Here is a 15,946-nt window from a genome sequence, read left to right on the forward strand (position 1 = left end):
TTTGTGTTGTCACTTGTCACTTTATGTACACTAGAAGCTTCTGTAGCCAAAAAAATTCTTTGTGTGTGTGAAGTAGGGTTGGGCCGAAAGACGATGCCATCGTCCATCGCCGATGGCCAACAAACTCAATGATGCTGAGCCGGCATCGCGATCCGTCACCCCGCCCCACATTTATATTGATATATAACTTATTATTTGCATGTCATGTTAATAGCAATAACAGATTTTTCATGAGCTGTTAAATTGTACATATAGGGGCCGCTTGCACGGCTGACAGCATGGTGAGGATTAAATGAAGGATTATACAGCACCTCTAGCGCTTAAAATGTGTAGAATGTGTAGGTAACGCTGTTACCTGCAAACCCCGTCCCACAGACTTTACAGTAAAGTAAAGCTTAGTCATTTTCATAGCGCACTTTAAACACTGGAAGTCTTTTATCCACTCATGGAAAAGTCTAAATGGGGGATTAACATTCAGCACGTGATCACTAATAAGATGTGTCATTATTAGTAACTGTAGGTGGTTTCTAAAACGAAACCTGTCTGTTATTTTCATTCTCTGATCTTCAGCGCTTCACATTTTCGCAGTTGTAGCTCCTGTCATCTGAAGGCAGAAGGCATTGACTGAGTGGTCGACGGCTGATATTAACCAATCTATTTGCATTCAGTTCTAGAGCAGTGGGCCAATAAGAAGAGCACAAAGGCGGGGCAAGCATTGCAGGCTTTTATTTACTTCAGCAAGTTCACATAACAACAGTTTTGATCTGTTTCTGAGCACAGTGTTTGGTGTTTTTAGGTGCAAAGATGCATTCTGCATAAAAGGTGAGGATTTTGCTGTGAAAACAGTCAAATTGTATGCACTCGCCCAGAAGCTTCCAAATATATTTTAAGGTCACATTGATAAAATTTCGGGCGCATATGCGACCAAAACAATCGAGCTCTAGAACCTTTACTTGTTATTATTTCCTCATAATAATAATAATAAAATAAGGAAGTTATCATCAATCACACACACTGTACAACAGTGAACTCCAACTTATCTCTTGTCTCCTCCACCCGCTGTGGGGAAAAGCCATTATAGTGACACAGATCACTGCATATTCATGCCAGAGTCTCGCAAAAAAAAAAAAAAAAAAAAAGTGATGGACAGGTGGTCATTTGTGTATAAATTTATTTATTTATGGTTCTTGTTATAAGTAAAGCAAAGACCATGTGGGTCAGGTAGTGAAAACGGTAGGCTACAATTAATTAATTCGTTATGAATTAATTGATATTCAACAACCAGAACCCCCACCTACGACGACAATGCCATCGTCCATCGCGATGTTTCACATTAGACATCGTATGATGCCAAATCGGTCAACATCGCCCAACCCTAGTGTGAAGCACACTTGGCAATAAAACTGCTTCTGATTCTAATGCTTTGTAGATTGGCATGGAGGGTAAGGGCTTTGAGCCCATTCTAGAGGCTCTCTTTGGTGAAGATGGTTTCTTCCCAGACATTGTCATGAAGAGCATTTTATACGCTACTGACAAGATGCCTGCTGAACTGAATGAGGTCTGGGACAACATGCTGCCAAATTTGAACAATTACAGGAAGAAGAGACAGGTATTACATTATATTAGCAAATACATTTGTATAGAAGGATTCCACTCTCAGTCTTCTGTGTGCTTTAGGCGACTCAGAACATAGTCAAAGAAATCAGTGACAGTGTCAACAAGCTTTCTGAAGACTTAAAGGCCCAAGATGCCCCTGAAGCTATGGTTTACCTCAAGCTATTGGGTGCTGAACTTGGGTATCTCGATGCAAAAGATGGCAAGATGATTGGCAGTCTTCTTAAGATGATCCCCACTGACGTGAGTACAGCTCTACCAAATGCACATATGCAACTTTCATGAATTTCAAATGGATTAAATCATCAGAATTATATTTTTTATATAGTTCACCAAAAGACTGTTCTCGAGTGTCGACAATGAGCTTTTCCTTCACTACATCTTTATGGATAATGAGTTCTATCTGCCCACCGCTGCTGGATTTCCACTGAGAGTTGCTCTGTCTGGCACCTTTACTCCTGGAATCAAAGGAGGATTGAGCTTTAATCCAGGCATGGTAAATCCAACACACTTCAATCATCCATGTGTTATTGTCCACTGATTTTTATTTTTTAAAGGGGCCATGAACCGACAAACAAATATTTCCTTGATCTTTTGGCATGTATTAACTCATGATACTATAAAAACTTCCTGTAATTTTCAGAACTCAACACTTTGTGGTTCCTCTAAAATCAGCCTATATTGAAGACTGTCTAACAAAACCACAGGTTCTGAAATGTTCCACTCTGTGATGTAATATAGTGCATAAGCTCCGCCTCCAAAGAAGATCATTGGCCACTTTTACTTAACTGCCTGTTTTGCCCTGTCACTATCCAAAACTGTCAACAATCACATCAGTGGCTATTTACTTCAGAGTCTACAATTGACCACGCCCACTCCCAAATTTTGATGGGAGTGAAAACAACACAGCACATCTTTTTTACTAAATTAAATAAATTGAGGTTAATGTGTCAGTCAGACTTGCATTGAAATTCAGTTGATTTCAATTGTTAACAATTTTAATACTGCCACTTACTATAGTGAACTTTGACAAGTTTACACTTCTTACATCTATATGTGCAAGCAAGACTTATGTAAATGTAACTTGTCATGTGACACTGACACACATCTATTTTCTAATTTAATAGTTGAATTCCTCGCCCAAACCACACTTTCAGAACTTCCAGAAATAATAAGAAAGACTCGTTGTGACCAGTGGGATTAAATATGATTCATTTCTACAATTATGCTATCCTGAATAAACATGACTACATGATTACAGGGGGACTTTGCGTTCATGCTGTCTGCTGGGGTTGAGTTGGTGACTGAGATTGGGACTCATTTACCCGACTATGTTCATTCTGGACTGGAGATGCACACTAACATCTATCATGAGAGCGGCCTCAGAGCCAAAATCTCTGGGACCCAAAAAAGGCTCAAACTCTCCATTCCAGCTCCTCGTGAGCCAACTGAGCTCATCAGTGTCACGTAAGATATAACTCAGTTTTCTGACCGCACTTCGCTATTATTGCTCATTGATTCCTTTGCTGGATATTAGAGCTGAATTTAGAAATAGTTTTGACACAAATTTTTGTGCTTAACAAACTAAATTAAATATGTAGGCTGATGGATGTCTTCAGTGGGGTGAGTTTTCACAGTTTCCTTACTCCACCAAAGTAAATGAGTAAAGAGTAAAAGCAAAGATAAAGAGGCTGAATGAGCAGGCTCGTTCTTTATCCTCGTGCTGCAGATGCTCTGTTTTTCTCGTTAGTGAAGCGTTCAGTTTTTACACATACAAAGTCCACCATGTAAATAGTAAATGTGCCAAGGAGCGACGCAACTGACTCTTAAAGGGAATGTGAGACGAGACTCTGATTGGTTTAATGCAGGTTATGCTCTAAACACACCCAGAACTCATTAAGAGAATAAGCACAACCCTGTTAGACCTGTTAGCATATTTTTCATCCTTAAAATAGCAAAAGTGGATTCAAACACATCCTTATTGCTTTTGCACATAGATTGTTAAAATAGAGCCCTGGTAGTCACTGCTCAGTCTAAAGTAGTTTCACACCTGACACATTAAGTGCTGCCCCAGGAAACCTATTTATTAGTAATAATTATTACAAAGTGTTTTTGGTTTTCAGTCAAGTGTATCCTGATTTTTTTTTTTTTTTTTTTGCCTAAGTAATGCTAATGTTTCCCATATTTAGCAATTCTTTGGTGTCTGTTGTTGGTGGGAAGATTCTGCCTATTTCTGCCAATGTCCAGTATACTATGGAAGACTGCACTGCTGTTTTTCCTGGACTGAAGAGCTGCACAACGCTAGAGTATCCTGATGCAGCATTAAATGATAATGCTCCTTATTTTCCTCTCACTGGTGACAGCAGGTAATGGAAATAATCTCTATACTGATATCTGCATAATAATCTATATACCGATATCTAAATAATCTGTATAATAATCTATATACCCATATCTGTATAATAATCTATATCCTGATATCTTTATAATAATCTATATACCTATATCTGTATAATAATCTATAAACCCATATCTGTATAATAATCTATATCCTGATATCTGTATAATAATCTATATACCAATATCTGTATAATAATCTATATACCCATATCTGTTTAATAATCTATATACCCATATCTGTATAATAATCTATATACCCATAGCTGTATAATAATCTATATCCCGATAGATTTATAATAATATATATACCGATAACTGTATAATAATCTATATACCGATATCTGTATAATAATCTATATACCCATATCTGTATAATAATCTATATACAGATAGCTGTATAATAATCTATATACCGATAGCTGTATAATAATCTATATACCGATATCTATATAATAATCTATATACCGATATCTGTATAATAATCTATATACCCATATCTGTATAATAATCTATATACCCATATCTGTATAATAATCTATATACCCATATCTGTATAATAATCTATATCCCGATAGCTGTATAATAATCTATATACCGATAGCTGTATAATAATCTATATCCCGATAGCTGTATAATAATCTATATACCGATAGCTGTATAATAATCTATATCCCGATAGCTGTATAATAATCTATATACCGATAAATGTATAATAATCTATATACCGATATCTGTATAATAATCTATATACCGATATCTGTATAATAATCTATATACCCATATCTGTATAATAATCTATATCCCGATAGCTGTATAATAATCTCTATACCGATATCTGTATAATAATCTATATTCCGATAGCTGTATAATAATCTATATACCGATATCTGTATAATAATCTATATACCAATAGCTGTATAATGATCTATATACCAATATCTGTATAATGATCTATATACCGATAGCTGTATAATAATCTATATACCCATATCTGTATAATAATCTATATACCGATAGCTGTATAATAATCTATATACCGATATCTGTATAATAATCTATATACCGATATCTGTATAATAATCTATATACCGATAGCTGTATAATAATCTATATACCGATATCTGTATAATAATCTATATACCCATATCTGTATAATAATCTATATCCCGATAGCTGTATAATAATCTATATACCGATAACTGTATAATAATCTATATACCCATATCTGTATAATAATCTATATCCCGATAGCTGTATAATGATCTATATACCGATATCTGTATAATGATCTATATTCCGATATCTGTAAAATAATCTATATACCGATATCTGTATAATAATCTATATACCGATATCTGTATAATAATCTATATACCGATATCTGTATAATAATTTATATCCCGATAGCTGTATAATGATCTATATACCGATATCTGTATAATAATCTATATACCCATATCTGTTTAATAATCTATATACCCATATCTGTATAATAATCTATATACCCATAGCTTTATAATAATCTATATCTCGATAGATTTATAATAATATATATACCGATAACTGTATAATAATCTATATAGACCGATATCTGTATAATAATCTATATACCCATATCTGTATAATAATCTATATACAGATAGCTGTATAATAATCTATATACCGATAGCTGTATAATAATCTATATACCGATATCTATATAATAATCTATATACCGATATCTGTATAATAATCTATATACCCATATCTGTATAATAATCTATATACCCATATCTGTATAATAATCTATATACCCATATCTGTATAATAATCTATATCCCGATAGCTGTATAATAATCTATATACCGATAGCTGTATAATAATCTATATCCCGATAGCTGTATAATAATCTATATACCGATAGCTGTATAATAATCTATATCCCGATAGCTGTATAATAATCTATATACCGATAAATGTATAATAATCTATATACCGATATCTGTATAATAATCTATATACCGATATCTGTATAATAATCTATATACCCATATCTGTATAATAATCTATATCCCGATAGCTGTATAATAATCTCTATACCGATATCTGTATAATAATCTATATACCCATATCTGTATAATAATCTATATACCGATAGCTGTATAATAATCTATATACCGATATCTGTATAATAATCTATATACCGATATCTGTATAATAATCTATATACCGATAGCTGTATAATAATCTATATACCGATATCTGTATAATAATCTATATACCCATATCTGTATAATAATCTATATCCCGATAGCTGTATAATAATCTATATACCGATATCTGTATAATAATCTATATACCCATATCTGTATAATAATCTATATCCCGATAGCTGTATAATGATCTATATACCGATATCTGTATAATGATCTATATTCCGATATCTGTAAAATAATCTATATACCGATATCTGTATAATAATGTATATACCGATATCTGTATAATAATCTATATACCAATATCTGTATAATAATTTATATCCCGATAGCTGTATAATGATCTATATACCGATATCTGTATAATGATCTATATTCCGATATCTGTAAAATAATCTATATACCGATATCTGTATAATAATCTATATACCGATATCTGTATAATAATCTATATCCCGATAGCTGTATAATAATCTATATACCGATATCTGTATAATAATCTATATACCCATATCTGTATAATAATCTATATCCCGATAGCTGTACAATAATCTATATCCCGATAGCTGTATAATGATCTATATTCCGATATCTGTAAAATAATCTATATACTGATATCTGTATAATAATCTATATACCCATATCTGTATAATAATCTATATCCCGATAGCTGTATAATAATCTATATACCGATATCTGTATAATAATCTATATACCCATATCTGTATAATAATCTATATACCCATATCTGTATAATAATCTATATACCCATATCTGTATAATAATCTATATCCCGATAGCTGTATAATGATCTATATACCGATATCTGTATAATGATCTATATTCCGATATCTGTATAATAATCTATATACCAATGTCTGTATAATAATCTATATACCAATATCTGTATAATAAGCTATATACCCATATCTCTATAATAATCTATATACCGACAGCTGTATAATAATCTATATACCGATATCTGTATAATAATCTATATACCGATATCTGTATAATAATCTATATACTGATATCTGTCTAATAATATATATACAGATATCTGTAAAATAATCTGTATACTAATATCTGTATAATAATCTCTATAGTAATATCTGCATAATAATCTATATACCGATATTTAAATAATCTGTATTACAATCTATATACTGATTGCTGTATAATAATCTATATACCGATATCTAAATAATCTGTATTACAATCTATATACTGATTGCTGTATAATAATCTATATACCGATATCTAAATAATCTGTATAATAATCTATATACCGATATATGATTTATATAATTTGCTTAAATGAAGCATTTCAACCACACTGCATCTGTTTAGATTTGCTGTTGAGATCCGTCCATCTGGAACAGTCACAGAGTATACGGCCATCATTGGCTACACATATGAGGATGAAGAAGACAAACTCACTTTTAGTGTAAAGGCTGAAGGTACAAGTCAACTTAAAGCATAAGTTAATTTCCAGAATAAACATTTACTGAGAATTAACTGCCTATTTGTCATGCAAGATGTGAATTCTTTGAAAGAATCGTCAAAAAAAAATTTTTTTTTTGAGGAAAACAGTGGATTGAACCTTCAAATTGCAGTTTCAATGTAGCTTCAATGAAGGGTTTATTCTGTGATAACAACTGGCTTCATTCATTTTCCTTCCTTCCTTTATTAATCATGGGTTGCCACAGCGAAATGAATCGCCAACTTTTCCAGCATATGTTTTAAGCAGCGGATGACCTTCCAGCTGCAACCCAGTACTGGGAAACACCCATGCACACTCACATTCACACACACACAAACACTACGGCCAATTTAGTTCATCAATTCCCCTATAGCACATGCTTTTGGACTGTGGGGGAAACCTAAGCACCAGGAGGAAACCCACGCCAACACGGCGAGTGCATGAAAAACTACACATAGAAATGCCAACTGACCCAGCCAGGACTCGAACCAGCAACCTTCTTGCTGTGAGGCCACAGTGCTAACCACTGAGCCACCATGCCACCCCAACAACCAGCTTGATGTACATTATCCTAATTATTACAGGACTACTCGCCACAAAGCTGAACTATTAGACACAAATCATTGATCTGAGCTGTCATAATTCACTAACTCCTCGAGTAAATGTAAATATTGCAGAAAGAAAAATGGCCGAATGCAGCTACACTAACCTACTTACTTATTTACTTATAATAATTGAATATGAATTATTGAATTTAATAATTTTACACGATTTGTTGTATCTGTGTTATTTAATCAGTTGTTATCTGATAATAGCATACCTTGTTAATGTTCTGATTAATCGGAATCAACTATTCTATAGGCCCTGATAAAAATGTTTTAAAAAGTTGTACATGCCAGACAAGTTTTGTTGGTAAAACGTATATAATGTTTTAATTTTTTTAAAGAAAATTACCAATTAGGCGATGCAGTGGCGCAGTGGGTAGCACGTTCGCCTCACAGCAAGAAGGTCGCTGGGTCGCAGGTTCGAACTCAGGTTCGGCTCAGTTGGCGTTTCTGTGTGGAGTTTGCATGTTCTCCCTGCGTTCGCGTGGATTTCCTCCGGGTGCTCCGGTTTCCCCCACAGTCCAAAGACATGAGGTACAGGTGAATTGGGTAGGCTAAATTGTCTGTAGTGAATGAGTGTACGTGAATGTTTCCCAGAGATGGGTTGCGGCTGGAAGGGCATCCGCTGCGTAAAAACTTGCTGGATAAGTTGGCGGTTCATTCCGCTGTGGCAACCCCAGATTAATAAAGGGACTAAGCCGACAAGAAAATTAATGAATGAATGAAAATTACCAATTGTCAAAATACAAATTTCATATTTCAAACCACCAAGCAACACTGATGTTCAGTATACAGAGATAAATCCTGCCATTTCCGCTTTGAAACACTTTAGTCATACTAAAGAAATGAACATTTTGGACGGGGGTTAAAATAATCAGAATATTTTCATTCCTAACCTTTTAAAATAATGGCTATAAGTATTTGCTTCAACATAAACAGGTTTTGTATTTAATTTTTTGGTTTCTTCCTAACAGGAACACCCTTTGAGGTCTTAAATACAGTCATGATAAACAGAAAGCTGAACACTGCCTCAATGAAGCTGCTTATGGAAGCTCTTCAGCTTGATCATACGGTTTCTGGAAAATTTACAAATGCTGAGAAGTTGAAATTAGAACTTCAGAGTGACTTAAAACTCCCCGGGACGACTTCTGTTCAAACACTCATCCTGACATATGGTATGTCAACAAATTATTATTACTGTAATAATACATTTTAGCTAATTATTAACCAAAGAATTTAGATTTTGAACCTCTCAAATGATTCTTCATTCTCAGAGAGTGAGAAGATTGAGGCTGAAGTTAAATCTCATTTCAATTCAAAGACTCGGACCCTCGTTCCCCTTTTCAGGACTGGTGACACCATTATCATTGGACTTCTTACCCGCCAGATGGGTCAAAATAAGATTAAGCTCCTTGACATCATAGCAAAATTAGCTGCGGTAAGAAAAAGTTTGTCTGCTTGTTTTTTGCATCAGCTTTTAAAGATAATCAGGTAAATAATTAGTTTGTGAATTATACACTAATAAATATCATAAACTTTTTTGGGTATAGTTTGTGCAAAACTTATGCATTCTTCAGTGGAAAAAACATACATTTAATTTAAAAACATAATAATAATAATCAAATATTCATTCATTCATTTTCTTTTTGGCTTAATCCCTTTATTACTCTAGGGTCACCACAGCGGAATGAACCGCCAACTAATCCAGTATGTGTTTTATGCAGCGGATGCCCTTTCAGCTGCAACCCATCACTAGGAAATTAATCAGATATGTTTAGGTGTTTTGAGGGCTGTTGATTATGACCTACAGCAACCTCTAATGGGGTATTTTTGATTATTAAAATAAGCAATGAGCTACATAGAGATTTAATATTTAAAATGATCTTATAGATTAATGTTTAAAACTGTGACAACATTGCATTCCTGGATGATAAATGGATAATCATAAAGGATTGAACTTACTGTTTAATTTTAAAGTATCAGTAATATTATTATTGTTATTATTATTATAAGTAATATTATTAAAAGCAAGATCAATGAAGACTATTTTCCACTACTAATAGAGCACAATGTTGTATTGACGTCCTTCAGGGGAACCAAGCGTTAATTATTTACTGTCATTATTGTTAATAATTTGTTTAAATCAATGAAAAAGTAATAAATGTAATTGTTGATATCTCTATGTGCAGTTTTCGGGTGTTCCTGCCACACTTGATATCACTCTTCCTGAAGAACTCTTCCTAAATATGTAAGCACTCCAGTTTAAAAAACATCCCACCAAGCAATTTTGTGTTTAACCCCTGATAGTTGGACTCTTTGAACATAAATGCCAAAACTTACATGTTTAACTTAAATTCTTGGCATCTTAAACACTCAGTTTTAGCTAGGACAGTTTTAGCTTGGTCTGCTTTTAAAGAAGGCACTTGTCAAAGGTTTTTAAAAATGAGATTTATATTTACTCTGGGTTCAGTACCAGCCATGTAATTTCTATTAATGACAATTTAAAGACACCTGTTTTTCTCAGTATGGTTTAAGCCAGGGGTTTTCAAACTGGGGGCCGCCAGATGGCGCTAGGGGGGCCGCAAAGAAATTTTAGATTATGGGTCATCGATGGGCCCACATGGATGAATTTTGTGTCCCGCATCATTCTGAAGGTTAATATATTTTTTATTATAATTTGAGCTCAAAAGTACTGCAAAAATGAAGCTTTATGCTTATGTCATTTAAATGCAGTTGACACTTTCGTGACACAGGAAAAGAACATAAAAAAATACATGATCATTAAGAACATTATCGGTGGCTGAAAGCACTTCTCTGTATATGGCTTGCGTTCCTAAGTAACCGATCAGCTGGGTGCTGCGGAGTGCGCGCCTCTCTGCGCAGGCTTCACTCATAGGGAACAAATAGCATTTTAAAGACACGGCACAACATTGCACCTCATCCACAGCGCGACAGGCTTTACACTTTGTATTGTACAGACGGTCCTCTTTGCATCATGGCAAACAAACATATTAAAATTGTAAAGCAAAAAGTGCTGCAATAACAATGAATGGATGAGCTCTGCAGTGGACCTCTTACTCACATTGGTTCATAATGATTAAAAAAACTAAATTTTATACACCCTGAGTAAAACCACTATAGCCTATAAAAATTATAATGTATCTGTTTGTGTTATGTTATAGGGCTTATTAATTATTAAATATTAAAATGTATTAGTGCTCTGTATTTAATGGAGCTCAACATCTCTGATCAAATTTTAATACTCTGAATATAAATGCATTTTTTTAAGATGTTCCACTTTTTCCCATATTTGTTTGTGTAACTAATTTAAATGTAATGTTCAGTATTATTATTAATAGAACAAACTGGTATGCACATTTTAAAGTCAGCAAAGCTTCTAAAATTATGCAAAGTAAAACTTGTGGCTCTTTGAACTTGAATACCCAATTCTAGATTGCATTTAGGAAATTGTTTTTTATCAGTGTAAGTCAGGATTGTCGACCTGAGTAAATTATGATGTGCACAAAAAAAGGAATAAAAATAAACAAAACTTCAACACACTGAACCACTACAGCCTCCATTGTAGTATTGCTAGTTACAACAGTACAGTTAACTGTCAACAGGCTGATGAATGACAAAACTCTTTAAAACTTCAAAGCTTTAAATCTTTAGATACATTTAGACTCTCAGCTGTAAGGGTAAATACAGAAGAGTCTAGCTGTGCATAGGCAGAAAAAAGCATAAATATGGCATAAAAACGGTGTAAAGTGATGACTCGTACACAAAATATGGCTTGATGGAATTCATTGAGAGCAGACCACAATGAACACTGCGCATCAAGATTTGATCTATAGATTGAAGAACTGAAACCATGTCAACTCAACTGACATCTTACAAAAATTAATCCAGATAATGAATATTATAAATTTATTTAATAATATATAATAATATAAATGTATTGAATAATACAATTAAAAAAAAAATAAGTACAGTTGTTAATTTGAGGGGGTGGCATCATTTTTATTTTTTGGGGGTCCCCAAAAGAATTCACCCTACACAAAGGGGCCCTCAGCTGAAAAAGTTTGAAAACCTCTGGTTTAAGCAATATGAACCATATTTTTTCATACTTTTCACAATATTAGACGTCGAATTCTTAGGTAGTATGGTGCTATTAGATTTTAATTTAAACTCGATTTAAATTTAAACAAACTTAAATGTAAACAATTGTTATAAATTGTGGCAAGAAACCAGGACGTGTGCCATAATTGGTGCTGTGTCACAAACTGAGAATCTTTTTCATAATATTTAAAACAGATTCAGATCTATTTGTTCTTAAAATATAGACTAAATGTCAGTTTTTTTGATGTTACATGTGGATTGCTGTAGCAAAGTAATTCTTAACCATATAAATCATAATGTACGATGTTTATGTTTATTAAGTTTAAAAAATCTTTTAAAAAAATGTTAGTTTTGGCAATCTTCAATTAAAGTCTAAGCATCTGATTGTGCATTATGCTTAGTTTACTGTAAGGAAATAATGCACAAAAGAAAGCCCTGTCTCTACTCAATATACAGTTTTAGTAACATACTGAAAAAAAGTCTCAGCAACTTCTGGTTCATGCAGACGTTAAACACAAAAAATGCTTGCCAGGATCCAGCATGTAATACACATTATTTTTATAATACACATTTCCCCAATTCGAACCCAGAGTTACAAGTGAAGATTTCTATTACATGTGTTTATTGTTTCAACAGAGACGCTGCTGTTAAATATCACTTTGGCCAGCCGTACTATACCATCACGCTTCCTTTGCCGCTGGGTGGAAAATCCACAAGAGATCTGAAATTTCCCACAACCCTCAGCACAGATCTGTTCATAGTGGATCCTGACCTAGAGTCCATGCAGCTTCCAGAGGTCTCCATTCCTGAGAGTGTGACGCTGTCTCTGCATGCTTTTCAACTGGCAGATGTATCTGGAAAACTACGCTGCCACCTCTATGATTTAGACGCAACTGTGTCTGCTGCCAGAGATCCTGCTGCACACTCCAGTTATTCTGCTAAGCTCAAAGTCACTGGAACAAGTCCTGTTGAGCAATTCTGCCTACAGGTTGAAGGTAAAAAAATACCATTTAAAAAAAGCTAAATTTTTTGGAAATTGTTTACAGCTCCCAGACATATAGTCCAACAAACCTTTCTTCTCTCACTAATTTCACATGGTTAAAAAACACCCTGTAGAAGCAGATGCTCATGTTGGTTATATTGACGGAAATTAGATGATTTTTATGCACTGCTTAATATAGGAGTCAAACAAAATCAAAAGGCCTGGTGTTAGGGCACATGGGCAAGTGCCTGGTGTTACTTTATACAACAAAATCTTTTATCCATAGAAAGAGGGATGTTGGATTATCTGTAAGGGGGCCGGAGTATTGTGTAACAGACAGTGGTCAAAGGGTCAGGACCACAATGACCTGGCTCTTGGGAAATGGAATGCTACCTCGCTGAGAGGAAAGGAGCCTGAGATTGTACAGGAGGTTGAACAGTACCAACTAGAGATAATTGGGCTCACCTCTACGCACAGTTTGGGCTCTGGAACTCAACATCTTGAGAAGAGCTGGACTTTCTTCTAGTCTAAAGTAAGAGGCGGCGGTCTGGTGTGGGCTTGCTTATAGATCCCCAACTCCGCCACCATGTGTTGGAGTTTTCCCTAATGAATGTGAAGGTCACCTCCCTGCACCTTCAGGTCAGGGATAGGTCTCTCGTTGTCATTTGTGCTTTTGGGTCAAACACCTTTGTAGAGTACCCGGCCTTCTTAGAGTGCTTGGGAGGAATGCTACAAGATGTTCTGACAAAGGACTGTGTTCTAACAGGGGACTTCAAAACCCATGAACGTAACAATAGTGATACCTGGAGAGGCATCACTGGCAGGAATGGCGTCCCTGATCTGAAAATGATCTGGTGTTTTGTTGTTGGACATCTGTGCTAGTCACACTAGTCACACTCTGGCTCGAGGGGAGGAGAGTGAACAGATCATGTTGGTGGTGGGTGGAGTGCTTGATGGAGGCAGCTCTCATGTGGACTCAGCAATGTTGTATGCTTTGCAGAGAAGGCAAACTCCTCCCCTTCACTCTCCTCCCCTCGGGCCAGAGGTGCAGGAGTGTGAAGTGCAGGACCAACATACTTTTTTCCATGGTGATCTTAGACACAGTCTTCACTACACTCTGCTGGCATTTGCAGTCCATGGCAGTAAAGCTTCCGTACCGTACAGTGATGCACTGAAGGATAGACTCAACAAAGTAGCTGTAGAAGTTGCTAAGTATTCTTGGTGACATGCCAAACTTCTTTTGCCAACTCATGAAGTACAGGTGCTGTTGAGATTTCTTCACAAGCTGTGAGGTGTTGAGCTGTCAGGTGTTTTCCTCACTGATGGGAACCCCTAGATCAGGGGTGTCCAACCCTGTTCCTGGAGAGCCACCTTCCTGCAGATTTCAGTTGCAACCCATATCAAACACACCTGCCTGTAATTATCACATAGTGTTCAGGTCCTAATTAATTGGTTCAGGTGTGTTTGATATGGGTAGCAACTGAAATCTGCAGGAAGTTGGCTCTCCAGGAACAGGGTAGGCCACTCCTGCCCTAGATACTTAAAGCTGCTCACCCTCTCCACTTCCAGTCCATGGAATTGCAGTGGCTGATGAAGGCTTTTTTCTTTCATCATGTCCATTATCATCTCCTTGGTCTTGTCTGTGTTGAGGGTGAGGTTGTTGTCCTCACACTATGTCATCAGAGTTGCCACCTCCCTCTTAAAGGCTGCCTCGCAAGTTTTAAGATGATGTTGTCCTTATGAGAGGCCACACAGTAGTGGGTGACCAGGTGTAGAGGATGGGACTGAGGACACACCCCTGTCAAGTGTCTGTGTTTGTGATTATGCTGGCAGAACTTCTTTCCCATATTCTTACTGATTAAGGCCTGCCAGTCCGAAAGTCTAGGAGCCAGTCACAGAGGATGGGGTGAAGTCAGAGAGAGAACAGTTTGTGGGTGAGCTTGTGGGGGATGACCATGTTGAATGCAGAGCTGTAGTCAATAAGGAGCATCTTTATTAACACCTGAGATACGAGTCTTTGTTTGAGAGGGAGATATGCAGGACAGCAGCGATAGCATCTGAGGCGGACCTGTTGGGTTGGTAGGCACACTGCAGGGGATCCAGTGTGCCTGAGATGGTGCTCTGAATCTGGGTCAGCACCACTCTCCCAAAGCACTTATGAGTGAGAGCTACTGGTCTGTAGTCATTCAGGCACATTGGGGGGCTCTTTTTGGGGAGGAGAACAATTGTAGGGGCCTTGAAGCAAGAGGACACAGTTCTCTGGTCAAGGCAGATGTTGAATATGGAGGTGAGAGTATCTGTCAGTTGGCACATTCTGAGGGCTTGTTCAAGACTGTTTTTTGGCCCTGCCTGTTTACAGGGGCTTAGAACTTAGTGCTGATGACATGACTGGTGGGGGTGAGAAGGGTTTAGTGCTCCAGGTGTCTGTGAGCTTCCTCTTTGTGTTGGGGGTAGAGGTATCAAAGTGGGTGAAAATGTGTTGAGGTCATCGGGCAGGCTGTCTCCAGTGCTGATGGCAGTGGAACTGGTTGTGCAGTCTGTGATGTGC

At 36.0% G+C, this 15,946-nt stretch overlaps 1 protein-coding gene across 1 annotated transcript in view; it reads left to right on the plus strand.

Moving 5' to 3' along the window:
• apobb.2 (apolipoprotein Bb, tandem duplicate 2) overlaps positions 1–15,946 on the plus strand; it is a 30,579-nt gene that overhangs the window by 9,068 nt on the left and 5,565 nt on the right. The window contains exons 13-22 of the mRNA XM_002665806.6: positions 1,430–1,609; positions 1,678–1,857; positions 1,943–2,110; positions 2,876–3,081; positions 3,804–3,980; positions 7,560–7,669; positions 9,272–9,472; positions 9,572–9,735; positions 10,487–10,545; positions 13,053–13,411. Of these exons, the coding sequence (XP_002665852.3) occupies positions 1,430–1,609; positions 1,678–1,857; positions 1,943–2,110; positions 2,876–3,081; positions 3,804–3,980; positions 7,560–7,669; positions 9,272–9,472; positions 9,572–9,735; positions 10,487–10,545; positions 13,053–13,411 (1,804 nt within the window). The remainder of the gene's footprint in view (positions 1–1,429; positions 1,610–1,677; positions 1,858–1,942; positions 2,111–2,875; positions 3,082–3,803; positions 3,981–7,559; positions 7,670–9,271; positions 9,473–9,571; positions 9,736–10,486; positions 10,546–13,052; positions 13,412–15,946) is intronic.

Source organism: Danio rerio, chromosome 20 (assembly GCF_049306965.1).
Source record: "Danio rerio strain Tuebingen ecotype United States chromosome 20, GRCz12tu, whole genome shotgun sequence".
In the NCBI taxonomy this organism is placed as follows: domain Eukaryota; kingdom Metazoa; phylum Chordata; class Actinopteri; order Cypriniformes; family Danionidae; genus Danio; species Danio rerio.